The 27,544-nt window shown below is 42.7% G+C and overlaps 1 protein-coding gene across 2 annotated transcripts in view; it reads left to right on the top strand.

Moving 5' to 3' along the window:
* Positions 1–27,544, top strand: part of SLC2A10 (solute carrier family 2 member 10) — a 507,763-nt gene that overhangs the window by 130,905 nt on the left and 349,314 nt on the right. For both annotated transcript variants that reach the window (XM_069651300.1, XM_069651302.1), the window contains exon 2: positions 7,687–7,832. In XM_069651300.1, coding sequence (XP_069507401.1) covers positions 7,829–7,832 — 4 coding nt within the window. In that variant the 5' untranslated portion in view covers positions 7,687–7,828. The remainder of the gene's footprint in view (positions 1–7,686; positions 7,833–27,544) is intronic.

Raw genomic sequence — 27,544 nt, 5'->3', positions numbered from 1 at the left:
AATGTTGAACATGGAATAAATAAGCAAACAATACACATGAACCCCCAATGCATAAAAATTAGAGGTACATACAGGTAAACTGCAATAAGGAAGAAAGAAACAACATCAGCAGAACATGACAATAACATTAAACTTTATTATCATGTAAACGTAAGCATTGTGTGTTTGAGGCCTGCTTATTGCCCCAAGTATGTGTACAATGAGCTAAATCCAAACTGTAAGGAAAGTGCTTTAAGAACCAACAAGGTTAATGTCTAGAAATATAGCACCTTTTCAATGTTTAAAATTCAAACTGTCAGTGAACAAAAACAACTGGCCTAGATATGTCGGGGAAACAAAAAGAAGCGGCGTAGATATGTGACATATAGACATAACAAACATCACATCAATGACATTTGTTATGTCATCTTTGATGCCTGGGTGTTAGTCTTAGCAGTGCACAGTGGTGTCATGAGTTATGGTTGCTTACCTTACCTCACTGAAAAAGAAAATCCACACAAAACATTTCCCCCCAAAAAATATGTACCTGACTCAGAATTGTTTCGGAAAGTTGCATGCAGTTTCATCACGATGGGGCAAAAAATCCAGTAGGGTCCAACCTTTGTGAAATCCTAAATGAAACACGTATTGTGCCTACAGCCTGAACCGCTGGTTGTATTTTGACCAAATATACACGAGGAGCAGTGGCCTAGTCCCAACAGTGTGCGTTCATGGATTTGGTGTTAATCCTTCCAGTATTTTATTATTTATTTATAATTGAGTATGGTTGAAGGGCAAGAGAGACTAGGGCAACATTTATTGGTATATGTGAATCAGATAAAATAAACAACCTGTGATTTTTTACCTGTGAAAACACATCAGTGTGCACCACAAAAGATATGTCGGTTAAACAACCATTATAGATGTAAAAAGAGGATTTTTTTAATAACTTGCATTCAGCGCTGGAACAGCATGAAGCATCTTTTTTTGTTTGTTGATGTGGCTGATATTTTTAATCAACCTTTCAAAAATACAAAATTTATAAATAGAAATAAAATACACTCCAATTCATTCCAATACCATTCATAGTACATATATATGATAACTAAATCATTAAATCTATCTAACTTCTATATAATCAGCACCATCGGAATTGTGTAAAAACATTTCATTCCATTCATTCCATTTATAAAATTATATAAACGCCTAGTAAAATTATTTTATCACAATTCTAACTCAAATATGTCCAACTAAAAAGTAAATTCATTCAATATTTCCTGTAAAGTCAAAGGTAATACACCCCTAACTAGCTTAAGTCCCTTTCCCTTTCCTTCTGCTATCTCTCTTCAATGTACTATACTCTTCTCCCTCCACATGGGTCCATATGCATAATAAGACTATGTCGCTATTTCACCATCCAAGGGATTCTTATCTTTGTTAGTTTACAGTCAAGACCATTTGCAACCTAACCATATAGATATTTCACCATCCAAGACATATATATCTTTGTTATTCTACAGGCAAAACCCCCATAGCTACAGCTGGCAAAACGGAGTTTAGATATTGCATTAGTGCTATCGTAGGTGACATTTTATGGTTAGAAATAATTCTCTGCCAGATCTCATCATTTGTTAACAGGCAATGTATTCTATACTGATTCTAAAAAATGAGTTCGATTTACAGCAAGAGCAGGGCAAACCACCACGATACGTTTACAAGTCTTTTTTGTGCTTTATCATTACAAAATTGAAAGAAGTTTTCCTCCTTTGAGATCATACCTCGTCTGGCCAATATTTCTTCTTCAGCATCTTCAGTTATAAATCAAATTCAATGAAACAACTTTGTCATCAGACAATATGTTTATTCGGATGACCACATCCATCAAACAACAAATAATTAATTGCATTTAAAATGTAGTATAAAAACACATAGAAGAAATAAACATTTCAAAATGCATTACTAGTAATCCATTCCTGTGCAAATGTCCAGGGTACAGCAACGGAGAAATTCAATTCACAGTGCAGCCAACGCACCCTTTCTAAGATGCATTAGTCTTTTTAAGATGGACAACAGGGCCCAAGCAATGAAAGGGGAGTCAGCGAATCAAAGAAAAATGGAGCAGAGCGATATCTCAGATTAAAATGTCTTGAGACAGGCGGGATAGTGGCCTTTCTAATGTCCCTATATACAGGGCAAAACAGAATAAGGTGCTTTAGATCTTCTGCAACATCTCTGCATGCTGGACAAGTTGCTGAATCAGGAAAGCCCTTCCAGCTGGTGGTATTTTCCCTCAACAGCAGACTATTGAATCTGGCACGGGCGAGCAGCTTGCAGTCTGCATTTTTCAGGCTAAAAATTAGATCAGGCTGAAACAGGCCCACCCAACAAATAATAGCATGGGCTCTATTCGATAGAATAGCTATCTCCTTGTATTCCCTGTTCTCAGTAACAGCAGATGTAAGCAGGCGCTTAAAATGTTGTAAATGCCCTGATGGCAGCAACATGCTCGGGGGAGCCGGGGGGTGTGGGGGCAGAGTGCATGCAATTTGTAATGGATTGGCAGGTGAAGAACAATGGTCTGGAGTTGTCCAGAGCAATGCCAAAGGTTAAGACTAATTCTAAACATTCCAGCTATCAACTCGTTTGTACTTGCCCAGAGTGGGACGAGTATGCCCTGACGTGGGTCCCGTGCCTGCTGGCCTAGGGACCCGAGCTACTGCTCACTGATGGCGCCCAATGAGGCTGAAACATGCCTGGTGATGCTTGTGGTCTTGTGCAAATTTTCAGAAGAATCACAACTATTGTCAGTTATGCTCAGAATAGGTATGCTTTCACCAGGATGTATCCTAATTCTCAAAGATGCCTGTTCCCACCAACCAACTATTGAAAATCCATTTTCAGCCACATATAACCTACAATAGGTTTTTCTACCTTCGAAGTCCAAATGCACCCAGGTATAACCTATGATGTTGATCGGTGTGTTACCATACCCAGTCGCTCTAACCTTGGTCATATGTAAGTCTTCCATTCTTTTCTTTAATACATTCAGGTATGTCTCTGTATCTACCATTGTATATGGAGAACCAGGATCAACCATAACTTGTAATGTTATGCAGTTTATCGCCATAGGCACCCATGGACCAACAGTGCTTTGAGTTGGTGTAAAAGCTAGAATTTGTACTTCTTCCTCAAAACCCTCTGTGTTTGCCAACAACTTACTTGGGCCACCAACTTCTTCTACAGATCTTATACTTGACATGGCACCTCTTCCATAGCGACTGTCACCTCTTGTTGCATTATAACGTGAGTTAAATCTGCCCCTTCCTCTAACATTGCGACAGACTTTGCCAAAATGACCCAGCTGCCCACATTTGTAACACTCAGCTGAGAATGCTGGACAATCCTTCTCTACATTTGAATGTTTATACCATCCACATTTATAACATTTGCTTTGCGATCTTTGGAAGGTTTCTCTATCCTGTTTAGGACTCATACCAAAGTCTGATTTAACAATTCTTTTCACGATAGCAACTAAAGCTTCTTCATCTTTATTATATCCTCCATCACTGATATCTTGAACTGACTTTATATCAACACATTCTGGCTTATTTTGGACTTCCCTCATGCATTTCTCGCCCAGTTCTATTGACCTTGCTATTTCTACTGCCTGTTCCAATGTTGGGTTCTTTGCTTGCCATAGGCGTCGTTGAATCTGAGAATCTGCTACATGTAAAACAAGTTGGTCCCTCAAATATTCATCTGCGACTCCTGTGAAGTCACAAGTTGATATAAGACCTCTTAATGCAGCAACATATGCGTCAACAGTTTCACCTTTACTTTGTTTCCTGGAAAAGAACCTATAGCGTTCTAAAACAATATTTGTCTTGTTCCCAAAATGTTTGCTCAGTTTTGATAATGCAGTCTCATATTTCCTGACACTACTAGAAGAGTCTCCGGAACATTCCTCCGTATCATTCCAGTCAGGCAATGTCCTAAATATTCTCAGAACCTCTGCGCCCACAGAATTGAGCAAGGTGGCTTCTTTTAAATCATCATTGTATTTAGCCCCTCCAATCGCTCTTAAATAAACCTGAAAGTTATCCAGCCATTGTTCCCATGAGCAAACAGGATTTCCAGGCTGTGCCAAAAATGTAACTGGGGCTACGATGTTCTGCATAACGAAATGATTGGTTGAAGAAGTGCACAATGCTATATTGTTTGCCTTCACTTCTGACTAAGTATTCTTATTCTGTTCTCTTTTTTTTTGTTGCCAGTTATGCTGGTAACATTCCAATATTCCAAATATGAACACTCATTTCTCCGTTAAAACAAACTGTGCACAATTGTCTTGAGTATGTATCACTGTATTATCACTTTATTTCATTTACTCCTCTTATTATTTCTTTTCTTTGACCAATTACCTTTGTGTATAACTCACAATGAAACAATGTGCTGTGCTTTAACTGGATAAATGTGCCGTGCTTTCAAATCCATTACATATCATTAACGTTGTATTTCCTTTTTTTCCGTTCCAGAAATGCAGCGTACTGTCTCTCTGGTTCACATCCTCTGTGACCTTGTGTTGATCACATAACTCACAAGCGATTGCGCCTTAGGCTCGTGTCAACAGCTGATTACACTGTATTGTTATTCGCTCCGTCTCCGCTGCGTATCATTCAGAGTGCACATTGTTTATAAGTTACCACGGCAACCAACAGACTCCCAAAATGGCCGCACGTAGTACCCGTATCGCTGGTGCTATACTCAAATTATCTTCCGCAGCACTTCCTATATTTCTACACATGACACGTACTCACGCACAGGGTACCTTACTCAAAAGTTTTTACGGTTGGCTGTGACCCTCGCACACCATTCGTAAGATGCCAATCCTAATCGCATGCAGCCACGGGGTAAAATGTTCTTAACCTCGTTTAAGGTGTCAGTTCATAGGGAAGCCACTCTCCCTTCTCTTCCCGTGGGTTCCAGCCGTCTCATCAATGTGACCTGATAGATGCTAGTATAGGCCACTGTGACCGGGGATCTGAGGCAGCATGCGTCTGGGGACTTTCTTTGATGCACAGCTCCTCGTCGCCAATTGTTGTAATATTTTCCAGAGCTTTGTAGTCTTTATCAAGTATCGTTTATTTAGAGGAAGTCCCCAACAGCCAACCCTCAACTTCCAGGCATCTTCTTGTATGGTTCTGAACACACGTTCCAGAACCATACAAAAAGCACGCTCTGAAATAGAACCACATGCAATAACATTCTACATTATAACAGTTAATGGTTATGGTAATCTATGCGACCATAACTCATACCTCTGTCTTGCACTGCTCAACACACATGATGTCACAGATTACATCACAAAAGCATTCAGTGAATGAGAATGACATTGTGTCCCATAAGTGAACACTGCATTCTGGGAATTGAAGTCTAAGTCACAAAGAGTTCTGGGCAACGCCGCAGGCACCAGGCGAGGCCTGGTAACATGTGCTCCATGTCAGCCAGGCAGGGGAGAGGGGGAGCAGCAGCCCAACAAATGGGCCAGTGCTCAACCTCTTCCCCCACCAAACTACTAAGGGGACGCCGAACCGGGAAACACAGAGGGAAGGGCAAGGTGTTAATCAACACCTTAACACCTTGCCCTCCTCCCACAGGGATGCAAAGCATCAGGGCCCCAAAGACAGGAAGTAGGCAGGGGAGCAGTCGTTAGGGACCATAAGGTGCAATTTGTTGTCGGCATCAGCCGGCCAGGGGGCTGGCACCACAGCCCCCCACCACACAGAAGGACCAATGTGACAGCCCCTGGGTCCCACATAAGGAGCTGTTTTTGACAGCAGAAAACAGAATCAGCTTGTGGTCTTTGTGCGGGGACCCAAGCAAACCAGTTTGTGGTCCCTGCACAGGGACTCAAACCAAATAGTACTCTGTGCACTCAGAGTCTCTTCTTTTTCCCAGATCCCTCCCACCCTAGAAAAAGGATGAGAGGAAAGAGAAAGAAGACAGGTCACTGTATAGTGACCACACTGTCGTGGGACAAGAGAGGCGGCACGGGCCAGAGGGGGTAACCTTGGGACCCGATGCCGGAAAGTACAGCATACTATGGTTACTGTAATTATGATTGTTTTTGTTATAACCATAACTGCAATAAAATCCCACAGCCTTTTATTGCCAACACTTACCCTATGTTTCGTGTACTACTTGCGGGGGATGGAGTGGAGAAGCATGGGACGTATTGTCACCTAGGTCATGTTACCACCCTGCCTGCATAGGGGTCCACTGGTTATGTAAAAAAGACATTGGGAGCACTTAGTTATGCTGGCTTCTGGTAATTGGAGGAAAGACCCAAATCGGTCTGCTAGTAAAATCAAGACACTTTGGCCCTAATTCACAGAACCGTTTTATGATGGCAAAACCCCATTGGAAAATGATCTGTGAATTAGGCCCTTTAACCGTCGGAATTGTACATGACAATATAGTTCCTGATGATAACGTAAACAACATACTTGAACATACAAATAGTGATCTATTTAAACTTTTTCAGTAGTATGGGCTTACCTAATTGCACTCTTTCATACTGTATATGGGTTGACGGCCCCAGGTTCTACCGTTGTATGTGTTATTTGTCTAGTAATACTGCCAGTGAGTGTGTACGCGGTCTGCGTCTTGGCACATGCTAAATGTACATGTTTCCGACCTATGAAAATGATTCTACATGTGCAGCTGAAAAGGTTTTGTGAATTGGGTCTGATGACTTGAGTGTATGGAGGGGAACCAGCCTAAGGTGGGGATTGTTGTTATTGGACTTGGCACTGGGTTTTGAAGCAAAGATTGCTCCATTCCAGTCCATTCATCTCAGTGACACTTACTATGATTTTTGATAGAGTGGATAGTTCTTCTCATGACCAAATAACCCTGTAAGCCACTTCGGTTCAATTGAGTGTTGCTTTACAGACCTGCGTCACAGATTAAACGGACATGTTTTACCAAGACTTTACCTTGTTTACCTGTTCCTGTGTTCCGCGTGGGACTTGAATATAGCCCCTGGCATCGCTATGGCAACCAAACATGAATTAAACGTTGCCTCTCATCTGTATTGCTTTGCAGCTTTATCGAACAAGTGACACGGCCCTGTCTGTCCAGCATTAATTGTAGCGATTTCAAATGCAACACTCTATTGTTTAGGCTTGCTAATTAATATCTGTGAAAGAATATGGTCGCCATGGTTGCTAAACCCATCAGATCCCTCACTTTAATCTCCCCAAGAGACTGCCAGCCCACAATGTTTGGGGGGTTTTAATCTGTCACTGGTCTCCGATGCGACACAGGGCTCCCCTCATAAGGAGTAGACGACGACTTGCTGCACGCGAAACTTATTTCCATATTTTGCTTCTTGTTTATTTAATTACTTCTACTCTCTTCCCATGCCAGATAAGCTTCCCCAATTATATCATTTTAAATCTAGATGTACAGGGCACATCTGTGCAGTCTGAGCGCGCGTGCGTGCGTTTAATCTGCTCGAGGTGGCTGCGAGACGAGCAGCCTTCGCTCGAATGTCCTGCGTTGCTATTGGCTTCGGTTTTGAAAAAGGTATTTCAACATGGACATTTGTTGTGCCAGCAAAAATGTGGCACAACCTGTCTGATGAGAATTGTACCAAATGATGATGCAGACTTTTTAAATGAAAGGCGTGTTGGTATATTTCAGGTGCATGTCGGTTGCCATGCTTCCGGTCTTCGAGTTGCCGAGGGACATTATGAATGCACTTATTCCAGTCAGGGCTTGCGCATTTCCCCCGACGCATCTGCAATAACCTGTGCTGAGGACCCGGTGCAATCCTGGTGTAAGAATGGGTGAGTGATGTACTTCCCTATTATAAAGTTAACCACAGTGTCTCTGTTAAAATGTTGAACTAAATGTCTGGTTTTATCACAATTTAATCGAAATATTAAGTTCAGAATTTGGAGGGAAAAAAAAGTCCTTGGACATCCATTTAAACTCGCTATTCTGGGATGTTAATGGACTTGAAATGTAAAGCTGATGGCACATTTTCCCTGTAAGTCTTTATTAGGCGTACTTTTACAGTGGATTGGCTTTGTGGATGTTGCCACTTCCACTATCTGGCCAGCTCACGAATTAAGAAAACGGATTCTGTTGCATCATTTTGTGTTATTGTCGTGGCGCACAGGCGTGTGTGTCGAATTCTAATACTCAACTTGACCCAAGGTCAAATGGGTTGTCATTGCAGCGTTTTTAGGTCTGCATAGAGAAAACGTCATCTCTCCGATTGATATCTTGTAGCAGTATCCCAAAGGGCCCTTATGTCAATCCGATGCCCGAGGATGCAGAAAGAATGCCTCGTGGTGAACGTTCTTTTATAGTCTTGGCCGTTTTGTTGAAACAAGTGCAGCTCTGTAAATTGTGGAGAGTTCTTGAATGTTGCTATTAATGTTTTTTTCTTTTTCAGTGCTTTTTTATTGTTTGCTTGTTAGGCGTTTATACAACAAGCATAAAATACTGTTTCAGAACACCCACAGGGGAAGGGAGGGAACAAGGGAGTGAAACAAATTACAAAACACAATATTTAAGCAGTGGGAGGACAAAGAAAAAAAGGACGAACCTACTATGTCCTGTGAGTATTCAGAACATGCAAGTGCAGCAAGGAAGAGTGCAGAGGGGGTAAAGTGCTGGGGAGTCCAAGCTCATGGGTGAGCCACAGATGAAGTGCTATGATTCTTGAGTGCTACACGGCCAGAGCCACGTTAGGTGTAAGTGCGAACCTCAGGGGCGGAGAGTGTGCCAGTGACACTATATCGAAGCATCCAACCCATTAACATCATCTGCTGCAAGATGGCTTAAGTAGCTTTCACTGGGCCAGTGAATCTCAACTGAAACATTAGTTTCACTGGTGCCTTTGGAAATGCTGGGATCCAGCAGACAATGTTATTTTTACTTAATGTTTGTCAACTCAGTGATGATGTTCCCATTTAGTGTTTTTCTCTTGTATATGAAATGCAATCTTTAAGCTGCATCATGTAATGATACATTAAAAATATGAGAACATGATCCCTGTGTGAGCTTTAACTTTGAGCTGTGACATTTAAAGTAATGATAGTTTACACAAGGAATCTCTGCATTACGTTCTCGGAGAGCAGGTTTTGCTCACAGTGTAATTCAGTGGTGCGCAGTGTATGACTCACTGGCCAGTAGCGTCTCTTCAGGGCATTATCTGTGGCTCTTTTCACTGGAGTTTTACAATGAAGCGTGATCCACTTCGGGTTGGTTTAGTGACCAAGCATGGCAAGACAGGAATTCTACCAGGTTGCCACATCTTTGCTCTCCAAGTGTTTATTTTCAGACATGCGGGATGAACAGAATAAACAAACCAAAGATACAACACATTTACTTAAAAGTAGTTAGTAGCTTAATTGCGTCATAATAAGCAATGCACTGCACTAATATGGTGTAACTACTTCCTTGTATAGCAAACATTTTCGACAAAATTGAAAGGAATTTTGGATGTTATAGTTATGAAACTGTATACCAAAAGTTTAAACTGGAACGTGATATAGGGCACACTAAACCGCCCATACATCTTGAAAAATCTATTTCACGATTCGTTGAGCAAGACTGCAGATCAGTACTCCTCTGATTGATTTTTACAGCTGATTTTTACAACTATAGCCTGTTGTTATTGCTTTTAGATGCATAGCATTGCAAGAGTTTAAATGGTTACATGTTATTTTACCGAATCAAAAAAAGACTGAAATAATAACGAATACAAAAATATCGATTTTTTTTTTTTTTTTTTTTTTTTTTATTTAAGTTTTTTTTAATTACCAATCCCCCTCGTTTCCCCATGCTTTTAAGACTACCCCCAATCACACTCACATTTTTTAACCCCTTACCCCCAACCCCATATATTTATTTGTAGGTATTTTGTCGTTATTATTGAATTCGTTTTTTTCAGTATAATTAGAACTCTTGCATTCAAGGGAAATAAAGGTAAATGGCGATGGAAGGAGTAACTACAATACAAATGCATGCATAATAATGGCCAAGCAGTATAATGCGAGGTCTTGTTCATAATGGGGAAGAAAGAAAGAAAATGGCGCGCACCAGGAGGAAGCATCGGGAAGTACAGCTTGGCCACGTTACTTTGTTTTGTGGACTTCACTATTGTTATGTAGTACGGCTTACTATTTGAATATGGTCCAACAGCAACTTCATGAATAACTTAGAATACATTAGTATAAAGGTCTTTTGCTTTTTATCTATAGATTCACTTTTTGAAGAAAAACAAGCTTAGTTTGCCCCGCCCACTACCAGCGTGCACGCCCCAGGAGGAAGTACCGAAAAGTACCACTTGGTCGCTGAGTCACGCAGTTAGTGGCCAGCGGTAGGCCGGAAACCTGTGATTCAGCACTGCACTTTACTTCCGTGCAAGTCGGTTACCTTCTCTTTATTTAAAAAGATAATAAAACATTGCCACTAGTTCTGTGATGGTTTCTTAGTTTATAATTTTGTATGCCTGTAACATTTTACACACTGAAAACTGACATGCCGTCGGGCACAAAAACATCTAAGAGCACTGCTCATGTTAGCCCTTCTTCACTTAGACGCATGTCTAAGAAAGCAATTACAATATCGCCTGCATTGTTAAATAAACAAAAAACTCCTGTTGTGGACATTCGAGGATTTTTCCTTCCACGAACACTCAGTAAAACAATTGTCTCTGAAAATAACCTTACGACCATCATTAGTTAACATGTCTAACCGCAACTTGTGTCATGAACCGTCACCTGCATCCATTCTGGACTTCGTGGTCCCTGACCCATAGAGGACTGAATGCAGTAATCCTTCCAACATGGCTGCCTGATACGGAACACAGCTTGCCAGTCTTCGCGCTCCACGCTCTGCGTACTACTAAACAGACACGCCCCGCGGCTCTGCGCATCTCAACGCTACCACTTGCTGTAGTTGGACGTGTGTTGCCGGAGTTCGCTCAGGGCTTTTTTCTGAATCCTGTTTCCCGGTTCCTTGAATCCTCCTCCTTTCCTTCCTTTCCGCAAACTTACCTCCAAACTTTCCTGGATTTTCACCTGCGCTGGGAGTCACTGCGTTCCGTGCCTCCGAGCACAGACATTGTTCCTTCCTGGTTCCGTCCTGGACATCTGAACGTATCCTGGAGTTGAAACATCATCCTAACGCTGGAATCTGAAGACCAGCTGACGGGTATATATAAATCCCGGACCGTGCGAAAGAAATCACCAAAGAAGGTTGCAAGCAAACAGGAAAAACGGGTGAGAAGGTGAGAGACTTGTGACAGATTGAGATGCCGAAAGAACGATACGGATACAGAGATGGAAGCCCCGGTTCAAGACCTCATGCGAGGCATGCAGGAATTTACCACAGAAGTTCAAAACCTTAAGGCAGCGAATGCTGCTTTAAAGCAGCTAGTCTTGTCTCGTGATTCTGCTACTAAGGAAAGTGTGTTATTGGGAGGAGTACAGGACAAATATGGTTCTCCAAACACCCTTCGGGCCTTCCTTGATTCATGTTTGGTACATTTCACCTTCAAGCCCTACTACTTTTCCACCCCTAGAGCAAAGGTGGGGTTTATGATATCACACCTCACTTGTAACGCTTTGACCTGCGCAACCCCCCCTAGTCAATTCGGGCGACGCCCTCCTGGATGATTATGAGGGGTTCGTGGAAGCCCTAAAAGCCATGTTTGATCGTCCTGAGCAGGTTTACAGCGCTCAGGAACGTCTACTTGAATTTCAACAAGGATCCCAGGATATGCTACCTATGTTACCCGTTTCAAACAACTTGAGAAGGAAGCTGACTGGTCCCAAGAGGCCAGCTTCATCCTCTTTCGAAGAGGTCTGAAAGAGGAAATAAAGGACAAGTTAGCCAGGGTAGCTCACCCAAATTCCTTCCAGGCCCTCTTGGACCTTTCCCTGCAAATCGATTTTCGAATCCAGGAAAGAAAGGCGGAGAAAAAGAAGTCTAAGTCATCATTCCAAAAGGCTGCCATAGACCATCCTTCCAGACCAGAGCCCGCAGCTTCTCCGACCTCGGATCCAGAACCCATGCAACTGGGGGCCTTCCGTGGACCCATTACCCCACAAGAAAGGATGCGCCGTATTCATACTGGTCCGTGCATGTATTGCGCCTCCGATAAACATCTTGTGAGAGAGTGCCCTATCGCTCCTCCATGGTGTTCAGGAAACGCCAGCACCCGATCCTAGATGGGGCACAGTTTTGGGAGAATGGTGTTTGCTCCACATCAATTCCTCCCTTGAACTCTCCTGGACAAAATAACCTTGTGCTTCTACAAGCCTTCCTATCGCCTTCCAAGAAAAAATCTTACCCCATCCTGGCATTAGTGGATTGCGGAGCTATGGGCATATTCATAGATCATGATTGGGTCACTACTCGCCACATTCCATGCAAAACACAAGAGACTATGCAACCTGTTGAAGCTATCGATGGGAGACCCCTATCTTCAGGACCCATAACCCTTCAAACCAAGGAGCTTCTTCTTTCTATAAACCCACCACCAAGAGGGGATAAAATTTGAACTTATCAGATCTGCCCACTATCCAATGGTTCTAGGCATGCCCTGGTTACAGAAGCACAACCCCTACATCAATTGGGCAGCAGGCTCTTTGTTTCTTGGTTCGGAACATTGTATGTCCCACTGTTTGTCCCTAAAAACCTTACCAAAGTCCTCTGAAGACTTCCAAGAAACTCAGCAAATACCAGTCACCGTCTCTAACGTCATCCAGATTCCCAGGGCCTACCAGGCTTACACAGATGTATTCCCGACAGCCATTGTTCAAGCTCTATCACCTCACAGACGTGAGGATTGTGCCATCGATACAGAACCTTTAGCAGTAATTCCTTTCAGAAGAATGTTTATTTTGTCAGAACCTGAAAAAAGGGCCCTCTGGGAATATCTGGATACCAATTTGGAAAATGGAACTATTCGACCATCCAAGTCCCCGGCGGGCGCGTCTCTATTTTTTGTTCCCAAGAAGGATTCCAAGGAGCTTAGGCCATGTCTAGATTACCGTGGCCTTAACCAATGCACTCTCAAGGACCGTTACCCATTGCCTCTCATCTCGGACATCCTGGAAACAGTCAGAGGTGCAGTCATCTTCACAAAACTAGATCTCAGGGGAGCCTACCATTTTATTCGTATAAAAGAAGGTGACGAATGGAAAACAGCCTTTAGAACACCCTTCGGTCATTTTGAATACCTTGTTATGCCCTTTGGACTTGCTAATGCCCCAGCAGTCTTCCAACGTTTTATGGATCAGGTATTTTCTGATATGCTGTTCCTCTTCCTCATCGTATATCTAGACGACATACTGATCTACTCCAAGGACCATATGAAACATGAAGAGCACGTAAGGGCAGTCTTACAACGTTTACGTGAACATAAGCTTCTGGCCAAACCCAAGAAGTGCCTTTTCCATGTATCTACTGTTCACTATCTTGGATTTGTTCTTAGCCCAAAGGGGATTGGAATGGACTCTTCGAAGGTTGATTCCATTCTATTTTGGCCTGTTCCAACTACTGTAAAGCAAATTCAATCCTTCCTGGGGCTTGCTAACCTCTTCAGGAAATTCATACCAGCATTTTCTGAGAGCGTTCTTCCTATTGTTACATTATTAATAAAAGACACCCCTTTTCAGTGGACCTCAGCCCAAGATTCGGCGTTTCAACGATTGAAGTCGGAGTTCACACAAGCTCCCATCCTAGCTCAACCTGACACAGACCGACCCTTCATTGTTGAAACTGATGCCTCCAACTACGCCATTGGGGCAGTCCTGAAACAGGAACTTGGTGACAAGTTAGAACACCCCATTGCCTTTCTCTCATGCACCTCGACTCCCAATGAAACTCATTATTCCGTCCTGGAGAAGGAATTGTTAGCCATCCATCAGGCCTTCACTGATTGGCATCATCTCCTTCTGGGAGCCAAACACCCGGTACAAGTCCGCACGGACCATCGGAATCTTCAAGTCCCACAATCCCTAGAATGTAGAAACAGTCGCCAAGCCCGTTGGGCCTTCTTTTTTCCCCAATACCAATTCCAAATCCATCATTTCCCTGGAACACATAACATTATAGCCGATGCCTTATCCAGACGTCCTGATTATGAACCCCTTGAGGATCGGACCTTTCCTAAAATGTTTCCCAACACAATATTTGTTGCTCAAGCAATTACTCTCCTGGAAGATACTCGAATCCAAACTGAGTCCTCAGAACCTTGGAAGGAGTTTAAGAGAAACAACCGATGGAAACTCAAAACAAAAGACGGATATCTATTCAAGGATAATCGGTTGGTTATCCCTACTCCTGGACTGAGACAAAAGATCACAAGCCTATGTCATGATACCTTCCATTCAGGACACTGTGACATCACCAACACCCTCCATCTAATACAAGGACAGTTTTGGTGGCCAAGGATGAAGGATGACACGCCCAGACTTGTGCAGTCTGCAATCACAACAAACATGACAATAAAAGACCAGCAGGTCTCCTGCTGTAAACAGCAATACCAACAAGACCCTGGGAGATCATTGCCATGGATTTTATCGTTAGAACTACTGTCTTCCAGAGGCTACACAACCATAATGGTTACCATTGATCTGTTCACACATGTGGCTCATTTTACACCTTTAAACAAGCTACCATCCTCATCCGAACTTGCAGGGATTTTCCTCTGACACATATTCCGGCTTCATGGGCTACCTTCCAGAATCATTTCTGACCGAGGACCCCAATACATATCCCAGTTCTGGAAACAGTTATGTCGTATACTGGGAATCCAACGTGCCTTGGCTTCGGATTATCACCCATAGACCAATGGAGCTACTGAAGTAAACCAAACCCTGGACCAATATCTTTGTTGCTTCGCCACCAAGGTCCAGGATGATTCGTCACTCTTAATACCTGTGGCTGAATTCGCATACAACAATTCGGATCATTCAGCTATCAAAACCAGTCCTTTCTTCTGTAGTCAAGGATTTCATCCTTCAGTCCTGCTGTCCATTCTTCCACATCCTACCCCAGTTCCTGCAGTTGATTCCTGGATTGAAACACTAATCAATGTGCACAAAGAAGCTAAGGAACACCTAGAAAAGGCCCGAAGAGACGTTAAACATTATGCTGACTCCAAAAGAAGACCTGGGCCTTCCTATTCAATAGGCAATAAGGTCTGGTTATCCTCGAAACTCCTCCCACGTCACCTACGACCAAATAAATTGGCTCCCAGGTATTACAGACACTTTTCTATAAAAGAAATCGTCAATCCAGTGGCCTTTCGACTCCGATTACCAGAATCATGGAAAAGCATCCATCCAGTCTTCCACACTTCTCTGTTAAAACCATATGTTCAGCCCTCTCGAACAGCTCCAAGATCTACCCCAGTGATTGTCAATGACCAACTCGAAGACAAGGTCTCCAGAATTTGTGACTCTATGTAGCAACGTGGTCAACTACAATATTTGGTCGAATGGAAAGGGTATCCTCCCAGTGAGCGCACCTGGGAACCCATGTCAAACATGAATGTCCCCAGGCTGAATCGAAGGTACCATCTTATCCATCCAGGCAAACCCGGAGGACCTGGGCTTCAGAGGAGGCATACTGTCATGAACCGTCGCCTGCGTCCATTCTGGACTTCGTGGTCCCTGACCCATAGAGGACTGAATGCAGTAATCCTCCCAACATGGCCGCCTGATAGGGAACGCAGCTTGCCAGTCTTTGCTCTCCACGCTCTGCGTACTACTAAAGAGACATGCCCCGCGGCTCTGCGTGTCTCAACACTACCGCTCACTGTAGTTGGACGTGTGTTGCCGGAGTTTGCTCGGGGCTTTTTTCTGAATCCTGTTTCCCGGTTCCTTGAATCCTCCTCCTTTCCTTCCTTTCCTCAAACTTACCTCCGAACTTTCCTGGATTTTCGCCTGCGCTCGAGTCACGGCGTTCTGTGCCTCCGAGCGCAGATATTGTTCCTTCCTGGTTCCGTCCTGGAGTTGAAACAACATCTTCACGCTGGAATCCGAAGACCAGCACACGGGTATATATAAATCCTGGACCGTGCGAAAGAAATCACCAAAGAAGGTCGCAAGCAAACAGGAAAAACAGGTGAGAAGGCGAGTGACTTTTGACAACTTAGGACTTACTCCTCCCATGACTGAGCGCAAATCTTGTCAATTCAGACTCGTTGATAATTGCAGGGTACTCCCATACGCCAGACTGTACTAACAACGGAGCAATCTCCTTTATTGATGAACATTGCGAAAAAGCTAATACTGTGCTGGCGAATATTCACCGGATAAACTTCAAATCAATGGAGACACAATCCGAAACGCCTTCTAGCCACAAAGACTTACGAGCTTGGATCTGACAATGCCACATGCTGTCCAGATCTCAACTGCCTCGCTCGACATTAGAAACCGTAGTAACGACTTCACATCAAACATCCCTTTACATGCCAGTCGTCAAGACACCAATATCACTCAAAATGTATCAGTCACCCATTCTATTCAATCACTGCTTGCATGAGTCAACGGCCATTTCCTTGTCATTTGCTAATCCGACTCCTCGCAAACCTGTCCCCGTACTAAAATGCAAAAGTGAAATCCAAACATGTTAGAAATCACTTTTTCTGCCATGAACATGACCATAGCCAAATTATTTGAATCGATGGATGCAAAATCATGGATCAATTGTTGCAAATTCAGCAAATTGCAGATTGGATAACCCAGGAATCAAATAATAGAATGACTGACAAAACTGCATCTGAAAGACTTAAACAAGCTCCCCTGACTAATCATTCTGATCATTCTATACCGACTGATCAAATAACCTTGAGGCAGATTGCCCACCCAAGTTTCACCAGGTCATACGACCTATTAGTGAGAACACATGATATCTGCCTGCCATTGAGATCAATGACCCAAAAGACTGTGTTGAATATGACCACGCTCTAATTGATACCGCAGCAGTCCCACAGCCTTACGATATTTTTGCTCACAAGAAAATGGATGGACCAGAAAAAAAAGACAAAATATATGAAGTCAATTAGATCTGCTATGAACACGAGCTCTAGGCATTTTATTCAAGCCATTACTGCCTACCAGAAACAAATTGTAAAAATCAGCTTGGCGGTTGTCAAAAAATACAAGAACCTGATCAAAAACAGAAAAAGAAACTACCTGGCAGAATGATGATTGCATCTTAGTGCATCCCTTGTTAGATGAACTTATCTCAGTCTTAACAGAACAACCTGAAGCTGTGGCGCCAGATTCTTTGATGACTGAACAAAGCCAGTTTGCTAAACAAAAAAATAAAGTACCCAATGTATCTTGTGCAGAACTTTCATTTGTGGAACAGAGACGTACTGAAATCAGGAGGGCAGTGGATTCCTGTTTATCCACACAATTTAAAGAAAGCAACACATTCCTGCACAATGACAAATATATGGGACAGACGTGTTTGCATGGTTGTGAACACTTACACATTGAGCGCCCCCAGGAATATGACTACAGGGCCAAACTCCACCTTTAGGAACAGGTGCCTATGGTAGAATGGCACTATGGGCCAAAAGTCATCAATGGGGAAAAGTTCCATTAGTAAATCAACACTGAACTTGCAAAATAATGCTGATTACAGACATGATTCTCGTCAAGACAAGAAGAAAATGCAATTCCAGCAGCATTGTTTAATAATGAAATGTCGAGTTGCTCCACACATTACCTATGATCTCTGTAGATCCAGCATTATGCATATCTTCGGAGATATACCTACATTAGAAGATATATCCTCGGTCGATATTGATCAAGTGGAGTTTCTGAGCAACAGTGATTTATCCATTGTTAGATTGTGGATTCCCTCAGGTTGTTTTGTATGCTATATGGAAGGCTAAAATGGATTTGTTTGCACTGGGCTTCATCATTGCCTAAAATGCACCTGGCAACAAACATAAAACTCTGGGGGTTGAAACAGGAAGACCAACATCAGAATGAACCAGATGCATTAATCAGAGTTTGCATTCCACGAACCAATGGACTAAACCCAGAGCATAACAACCCAAGGTTACCGTTAGCCCAAATATAAGCTTGGTCAGCTGGAATACACATGGTCATGCCCACTTAAGGGATTCACCCATTAATCAAATAGACAAATTCGATATTTTAATGCTCCAGCAGACCTGGTTGGTAGAAACTCCAATCTGGAATGATCACGGTATTGTACTACTCCCAGCTAAACTACCCTATAAAGGACAGCCCAGTTCAAGTTTCTTGGTGGCAGTTAAAACAATTGCTGGCCTGTTCCTTCAACCCTGGGCAGCCCCCAATAAGGTCCTACAACTTGCAAAATGTTCGTATCTAAATCGAGAAATTGCACTACTTAATATATATTGAAATCCTGCAGTCATATCGGATGATTGCTTTTTCACAGATTTTGAAAACCTTTTGAACATCATCATTGCCAACCCTAATATTACCAACAGTATCGTAGCTGGAGATTGCCTCCCCTCAAATAAATTAGTGAAAAACATAGCCGCCGCTTGGTGGATTTCACTGATGAATGAAAGACATCTCAGAATGGCCAATGGTTCGCTGCCGGGTGATCTTCCACCTCGCAGCACTTGGTGTAGGGGCACCTTGAAGAGCATAATAGACTACATACATATGGATGAACAAATATATGCCTTGGCCTACAAATTTGAAATGATCAAACAATTGCAAAGTGATCACAATATGCTCACCTTGTATTGGACTTGGGACTGCTTATGTCCTACCGTTGCTTGACCATGGCACAAGGACCCTCTGAGAGTCAATAATGCCAACACCCACTTTCGATGGACCCAATATAAACCCCAACAGCTAAATTGTAAGATTTTACAAAATCAGGCATGGAGTCAAGGTGCTATTCAAAATTCTGAGAAACCGTATACAGTAGCCTTACATTTTTTTAGAACGTCTTCCGTGACTTTCTTGAGTGCAAATCGTAAAAGCAGACCGCATTTCGATCTAAAGCTTAAACAAAAAAAAGCAGATCTTCGACGTCTTAAAAAATCAACTCATTGGATGTCACCGTCAGAAAGATCAGCTGTACTTAAGACAGCGAAATGCAAATATAGGAACTGGGTTCGCGGCAGAAATGCCCTAATGTATCAGCATGATGGAGAAGCTATGCTGGAGACAATAACTAGCAAGAACACAGTGCAAATATGTAATCTTTTAAACCAAGCCATCCGTTAGACACAGCTCTCAATCCAAATTAATGGAGTCAGCGAGCAGCAATGGCTTGAGCACTTCGCCACTTTATACGCCAACTCTGTACCTAATATCGTTCGGAACATTTTTTCTATATGCAAAAAATAGCAATTGCAAACTACTGAAGAAGTTCAACTCTTCATTAAAAAATCAAGCGAGTCAAGAGCCCCTGGTCCTGACGGTTTGAGCAACGCAATATTAAAGGCTCACCCAGGGATCTGGTCCACCATTCTAAATAACATCTTTGTAAACATCAAGAAACAAACAAACACGAAATCAAACTATACCAGTTTCTTGGTGCAAGTCAGTGATTGCACCAGAGTTTAAGAGAGACCGCTCCCTTGCATCAAATTACAGACCAATTGCATTATTAGACGCTCCCGGGAAAATCTTTGCTTGGTTTGTACTTTGTGATTTCAATGAATGGACACTAAAACAACAGAAATGCGACCCAAATCAAACAGGATTTGTGGCGGGCATGGCAACGTCAATTCATTTGATGACCCTTAACGCAATTAAAACTCCAGCTAATGCGACAAAACAGGCTCTTTATCTTGCATTTGTCGATTTCCATGCAGCCTTCGACTCTGTATCTAGAGCACTTCTTATGATCAAATTGCATGAAGCTGGCTGCCTGCCCATGTTAACTGACATCATAGATGCCCTACACTCGAACACATCGATTTAGATAAGACTGACAACAGAGGGTCTACTTTCTGGGCCTATTCAAACTTGTAGAGGGCTGAAGCAGGGTTGTATTCTTGCTTCCGCCCTCTTCAATTTCTTTATATCTGATATGAGGAATGTGTTTGGAGATATCGTTGCTGATGCACCAAAAATGGGATCAAAATCAGTGTCTGCACTGCTATACGCTGATGATCTAGTCCTGCTCTCTAAGACCCCCCAGGGGCCTCCAGAGATTACTTGTCCCTCCAAATTACATAAAATCAGCTGACTATGAATTTTGGGAAAACTAAGATCATGTACTGTAGTGCCAAATGCACTACCAAGAGTCAACTCAAGTGGTGGACCCTGCAGAACACTGAGGTAGAGGTAGTAAATCAGTATACATACTTAGGTATGATTATAGACTATCAACCTCACAACAAAAATCATCTACACATTATGGAAAGGAAACTGACGACAGCAATATCCCAGACTAAAATCATACTAGCTAAGTACGGCATATTTTCCTTCTGTCCTGCGGTGACTTATTATAACCAAATAATTACTCCAATACTACTATATGGATTGGAAACAAGGGAAGTATTATCGGAAATCTCTCTACAAAAGATAGAATGAAAATACTGGAGAAAGATCTTAAACATACCCCAATGTCTACCAGTTGCATGGTTTAGGTCTGAACTAGGATTCATTTCCTCAAATGGGTTATATCGATGGCTCCTTTGCGCTTTACTCAGAAAATGCCTTATGACCTCAAATCTGGAGACCTTACCTAAAAACTTGTCAAAGTATATATTTACATCAGAGCATATCTTTGCAAATAGTTGGAAAAATGCCACTTTCACGATTCTGGCCAAAGCCGACATAACAATAGATTTACTTGCGTCAGATCCTAAAAGGGCAAAAATGAAAATATACTTTGCCGATTGGATTGAGACTCGAACACAATGTCTATTGTACAATGATTTTAGAGAAAATCCCTTTGGAATGAAAACGTTCTGCACTATGGAACCCTATCTGTTGAACCATCCGTCACCAATGTATAGGGCTGCTATATTGCGTTTAAGATTTAACTTATGGCCGAAAAGAGAATTAATGGCTAAACACAAACTGATCAGTAAAGAAATGAACATCTGTCGCTTTTGTAATAAGAATAAACAACCTCAAACTTTGTGTTATATGATCAGGCAGTGCCCTATACTTTACTCAAAAGGAGAAAAGTACTTTGCTAAACACTCGTGCAGGGTAGACAAATCATCTTCTGTAACCTGCGTACTAGCATCAGAATTGCAGCAATGCATTTTTTTAATGCATTGTCATTGGATTAACAACTTGGAAATAACATCTGCCTACATGTACTAATTCAATTTGACCTAATTCGAAAGATAACATGGGTGATTCAACTTCTATTGTTTGATTATCAGTGACTGACTTACGATCGTTATTCATGTATTAATTTAATCACTTCTTTTGATTACTCCATCATCGTGATTTTCTGATTTTTATGTTAAATTCACCTTTTATAAATTGCAAACATTGTTAAATCTAGGCCTTCTTTCTACTATGTAAGAATGTCATTGTTTGAAATCCTTCTCGGAACGTAGATGATTGTTGTTCATTGCTCATGTACTTATTTTGTTTTGTACAATCATTTTAATGTTTGATTTTTATATACTAATGTTAATAATTGTTAATTGGAAACCTTTTGTAAATTTTAAACTTTGTAACTTACTATTGAAAGGTTGATTTATTTAGCTATATCAAGAAAAGAAAAGGAATTGGTTTGTGGAGGTTTGGAATTCAATGCAATGCACCCTTGTTATATTTGGCAGAAAGTATATTCTAACCTATTCTGTTCAGCCATGCAAAATAAACCAGTCAGTAGAGCAGTCACTACTCGGGTTGGAGGCATCCAATAAAGTGCAGCTCTGTGATCTTGGGCAGACCGTACATTCAGTGCTCCTATATTGCAGCCAAGAGGAGCAATATAAGCCACCTGAGTGTATAGTGAATGCATTGCAGAACAGCCCTTTGGCCTTGGACACACAGTTGACTGACAATTTGGGAGTCTTTCGTTCAGTGTTGCGGGTTCCTTCTTGTCCTCAACCACCTTTCCCAATAACCCGTTCAGCAAATTATGGCTATGCTCAAGACTCTAGAGCTGCAAGCCGGGTGGGGGCATGTTGCTGTCTCTTGATCTGCCCCCACTCTCTCCACCATCTGTAACTTACAATGGTCCCCCCTAGCATCCAAGTTGTACCTGCATTTTCCCTATGAAACATTATCCAAAATAATGTCATAAACATTTTAAAGTTGCAAATTAAGTGATAAGGTTAATAAGAATACCTGAAAATGCCTCGGTTTTTACTAGTTTTCTTAATACATGTGTCTAGTGCAAATCTTGGTGGAGTGAATGAGCCGCCATAGAAAGATTGTACGATACATTTAACCCTCCAGAAAAATAAAACACTTGTGCAACACGCGTACAAATGTTTCATACATTTTTACATAGATGCTGTAAGGGTTGTAGGTGCGATGCATGCCACTTGGGTTAAAGAAGCTTGTGATGATTCCTGTCAGCATATTGTGCTAAACAATATTTTACTAAAGTAGAACAGATTTGCATATATACCATTTTTTCTGAAGTTAGAGAAACCATGTTTTTCCATACATTTTATCACTGAATCCTTTGTAATCTGTCATATGCTGTTATGTTAATAGTTTTTTTTAAACATAGATTCACGGTGCGGAAATATGACTTGGCTGATTTCTGTATTATTCCTGAAAGGTGCAGATCATACATTACATTACATTAGTTATGCACACTATTGACCCTCGGGCATAAAGGCGCAGACTACAGAGAAGGACCATACAACACCAAGGAGATCATGGGGGAAAGAAAAGCAAGTAAGGCAGCACAGCAAATGGGGGGTGCTTTCCAACCTGGCAGATGTTACGAAGTGGAAAGATTTGGAATTCTCTCAAAGGGCACATCTTTATGAGTAAACATTGTCGCACCCAATATTCCTGGACTTGCAAAAATACACTGTAAGCCTTTGTTTATAAAGTCAGAATGCCATTTAGTCAGGGCAGATTAGCCTGAGCTTTTTTTCATGTTAATTCTACAATGATGTGGGTAATTCTGTTTCTGAAAGGGAGATCTGCTAATCAGACCCCACTTTCTTAATGCTTCATGCCAAATAGCATAATGCAACAATGTATATTTCTGTGACATTCTTCTGACATATTCAATAACCTTGACATTTTGTTGCTGAAATCTTTTCCTGAGCACTCCTGTCTACAAACTTTGGCGAACCAGAAGAAGGATTAGGACACATGATAGACATGATGAAGCTTTTTATTTAAATAATAAGGGAAAATGCATATCTTGCCCTACGGCTATTAGGAATAGTCCCTGCCTAACAGAACTAAGTAACGGTGCTCGTATGTCAGTAAGAGTCCAAAATTAAATGACCACAGTCCAAATTCTATCTTCTAACTTACCCTATTACTAAAAGCTACAACTAAAGATTGCCAGTTTGTATTTGCTCTGGCACATTCCCTTTTAGCCAGCTTGGTGTAAGGCCTTTCATCCAGGGTTTTCTCCACAAGAAAAGTTTATCTTCATGTTTTCAAAATCAGTCAATAAGTAATGTTCGTCCAAACTCTCAAAAGGCTTCTCTTGACTTCCTGTAGCTCATAGTTCACATTTCCTGTTAATACTTCCTGGTATTTGACAGATTTTCTGAGTCCCTTCCCCCTCTTGTCATCGGTTCTGTGCTGGACTTGTGTACTTATGCCTCTGTTAGGACTTGGTTTCTGTTGCTCCTGCTTTTCTGTATAGTGGTTCCACCACTCCTGGTGCCTTTCGTGTGGTTTACCCTCTCTTTTTCTCTTCTAATGCTGGGCTATGTACTTAAAATGAATATCAAGTGGCTTCCACAGTCTTTTCCTATAATGTTCCAATGTTCGAGAATTGTAAAATTTGGCAACTTCTAGAGTTCCTCCCAGTACACACTCTCGTGGTTTCTCAGGGTTTCATCGCAATTCTTATATTTCATTTCATATGTAACTTGTAGTCTCTGTTGCCACATCCCTCTCCTCTCTCTGCTGCGGTACCTTCATTTCTGGGAGTAAACTCCTGGGGTCTGGCGAGGAGACCAAGTGCCTTTGTTATGTTATGTTGTCATGTTGCTGGCTCTGTTTCCGTCTTCCTGACTGCGCCGCAGAGTTGCTTTGAGTATCTGGTCATTTCGCGCTGTCCAGCATTACTCATTCGGTGGGAGATTGTGTTTCTTGCGTTCCTGTTGGCTTCAGTGTCCATCGTTGGACCCCAGGCCCACCATGGATCTCAGGTGCCCGTGCCACCACAATGGATGGACTCCTGGATTCAGTCCTGCCAAAAGATTTTCCCTTGCTTGCAACAGCTTTCTCTCCTTTGCTGACAACTGTGGGCTCTGTTGCCGCATCCCTCTCCTCTCTCTGCTGTGGTTCCTCACTGCTCTGCCCCTCCAAGGCATAACAACGTCAGTGGGCTTTCCCTGCATATGGCTTTCTCTTCTCCCTCTTCTCAGTTACATATATGTCAGAATTCAAATGAGCAATCGGTTTGGCTTCAGATTTCCAAGGTTGATCCAGCATTGCCTGAAGTCAATAGAAAAGAAGAGGTTTGAATTGCTATACAAGACCCATATAAGCAGATATTGTTGCTGGAATAGGGAGTGCCTCATGGGAATGAGAGTCTGTGTCCCCTAGAGGGTAGTCGCTCCCAGTGAGGTCCCACTTGCCCAGAACCTTAGGGAGGGTCTTGCAGATCAGGCTCACCTCCCTAACCTCACAGGGGGCAGCTCTCCCATTGGGAGAAGGAATAAATACTCTTGATTCGGCACAAAGCGCAGAGTGCCCCTTTATTTTGAAGTATGCTTGCTGTGTGATTTGCCTTACAGGAGTGGCTCACTAGTAATTAGTTGTGTGCATTTCTGTTAGTTTAATTAAAGTTCGCTGTTTCTATAGAACCATGATTGGATATTCTTTTATTTTGGTACCTGGGTGTGGAAGGAGGAGACGGACACACAGCATGTTTTTGGGCAAATACTTTTATTTCATACCAAAAGAAAGAAAGTCACCTAGTTAACCCTAACTCTAAGAGGGGTTCTCTGCCTCAACAAAAACTAATAAGTGTCAGAATGTCCATAACTAAGAAGTTCACGGTCCTTTATCATAATCCTACTTCTAACTCTCGCACTAATGACAAAACTAAAATGGAATAACTCCCTTCTTCTGGACGGTATGGTTTGCTAAGTAGGGGGAATGCCCCCTCCCCCAGCCCTTTCTCAGGCTTCTCCTGACAGTTTACAGTAGTTGGGGGACTATCTCCTTTCGCTGGGCCTTTTTCAGACTTTTTTTTGCTAAGTCAGTGTGGTTGGGGAAATGTCTACCTACGTTCCCCAGACCTTTCTCAGGCTTCTTTTGGCAGTTCACAGTAGTTGGGGGAATGTCTCTGATGTACTCTGCTGCCAGGTCTGCCTTTCTCAAATGTGTGTCCCAGACCCCTTCTTAGGTTTCTCTCTCGGGCTTCTTTTGGCAATTCACTGTGTTTGGGGCAATGTCTTTCTGCCCCAGGGCTTTCTCAGACTTCTCTTGTCAAGGGACAGTCCTGGTATCCTCTCCTGCTAGGGGCTGTCTTTTTCAATTACGGGTCCAAGACTCATCCCTACAGTCCTCTTGGTTTGTTCACTAGGCAGCCCTGGTGTACTCTCCTGCCAGGGTTTGCCATTCTCAAATGTGCACCCCACACGCCTTCTTAGGTTTCTCATATGGGGGTCCCAGACCCCCTTGTATTGGTTTCTTATATACGAGTCCCAGACACATTTGTACTGGCTTCTTAAATGTGGGTCCCATACCCGTTTGTATCGGTTTCTTAAGTGCGGGTCCCAGACCCCTTCATACAGGCTTCTTAAATGTGTATCAAAGACCTCTTCCCATCGGTTTCTAAAGTGTGGTTCCCAGACCTTCTCCCAACAGCTTCTCTTAAGTCTCAGAGGTCCCCGGGCAGCCCCTGTGCCTTCCTTTGGTGCGCCTGGTCCATCATCACCTGCTCTGGTCTCTATCATCACCTTCTCAGGTCTCTGAAGATTCCCTTGCAGCTTTTCTCAGCTTCTTCCTGTTTGCACGCTGGTTTACGTGGCTATGTCACTCTTCTGTGGAGCTGCGCAGCATGTACCTGCTCGCCTACGTCGGGCAGTGCTCTCCTGCACCTTCTGTCTGGCTAGTTTTCGGCATTTTGTTTTTTGGCCAAGCAAGTAGGGACTCTGGAACTCTCCCTGTTTCCTCCCGGTCTGCAGCTCCAGGCTCAGCTCTTTCCAGTGCGGTAAGGACCTCCGCTTGTGGTGCCTCTGAAGAGGGACTGACAGTAATGTTAGTCCCTCTTCCATCTCTAAGCTACCTGAGACTGGATAACTAGAACATTGTCTCTGGGTTGTTTAGGGGTTTAGGGCTCAGTGTATCTTCTTCATCTCAGTACTTTGAGAGGATGACTCTGTGGTGTTGGTCCTGATCTTCCTCGTACCAGTAGTAACACCACTGCTATAACAGAAATGCATGGAGGAACCTATAGGATTAGGGGAAGGCAAAGGAAATGAGGAAATAAAGGTGGGTGAATGTGTGTTGTACCACATTGGTACCTGATGCCCTCCTGTATCCCAGAGGGGGAATTCCCCCTCGCCCCCCCCATGAGATCCACCTGCTGAGTACCACCCACAGGGGGACTATTAGGTAGCGGCCTCACTTCCCTGGACTTGTGGAAAGGGTCTCCCCCTCGGGGAGCAGGACGACATCATGAGATTCATCACATACCACAGTACTATTGTTTGGTTTGCTTCTATGCCATCTCACACCGCTCCTGAAGAGTAAAGCCTTCCCTCGGCTCCCTGGGGCTGTCCCTGTTTCACCTTTGATTGTGATAATCACTTCTGGCTTGGAAGTAGTGTGGGGCTGAGTAGGAGATTTATCAACTATTCATCGCTATACTCCTGCAGAGGAGCAGCCATTTTATCACATAGACACATTATCTTTGCCAATGCTTTTAAAAAATGACCTTTCTTTGTGGGAAAATTAAAAATGCATTTGGCAGTGCAAAAGAAATTTGGGACCAGTGCAGTGCAATTTTGCCTGCCATTTGCACCTGGGTAAAACATCTGCCATAGTGAACCTAGATATTGTTTAATGTATTTTCGCACCAGGGCAGATTTTGCCAAGATAATTTGTAATTTAGCTTTGCTTGTTCTATGGGTAAGAGTCTTGACCCCGAGAGCCAGGGGGTGGGGTGGGGCAGGCACCACCCCTAGCCTGGTGCAGGAGGCCTACCAGGGTGTTTACCTCATCCAGTACTGCCTCATAGGTGGGGTGGGGTAGTTAGGAGGGCCCCATTCTCTTTCCCCCACACGTGCCGTGCTGAATGAATATAGTAACACAATCACGCCATTCATTTCCACTCTGTTGCTGGCCTGAGTTGTATTTGTTTCATTTCAGAAATCCAAAAACCAACATTCTTTGAAACTGATGGAGATCGCTGTGACTTG

The sequence above is a fragment of the Ambystoma mexicanum genome, chromosome 3p, assembly GCF_040938575.1.
Source record: "Ambystoma mexicanum isolate Mex_15411 chromosome 3p, UKY_AmexF1_1, whole genome shotgun sequence".
NCBI lineage: Eukaryota > Metazoa > Chordata > Amphibia > Caudata > Ambystomatidae > Ambystoma > Ambystoma mexicanum.
Note: the sequence above shows the minus strand (reverse complement) of the source record. Positions and strands in the feature narration are given on the sequence as shown.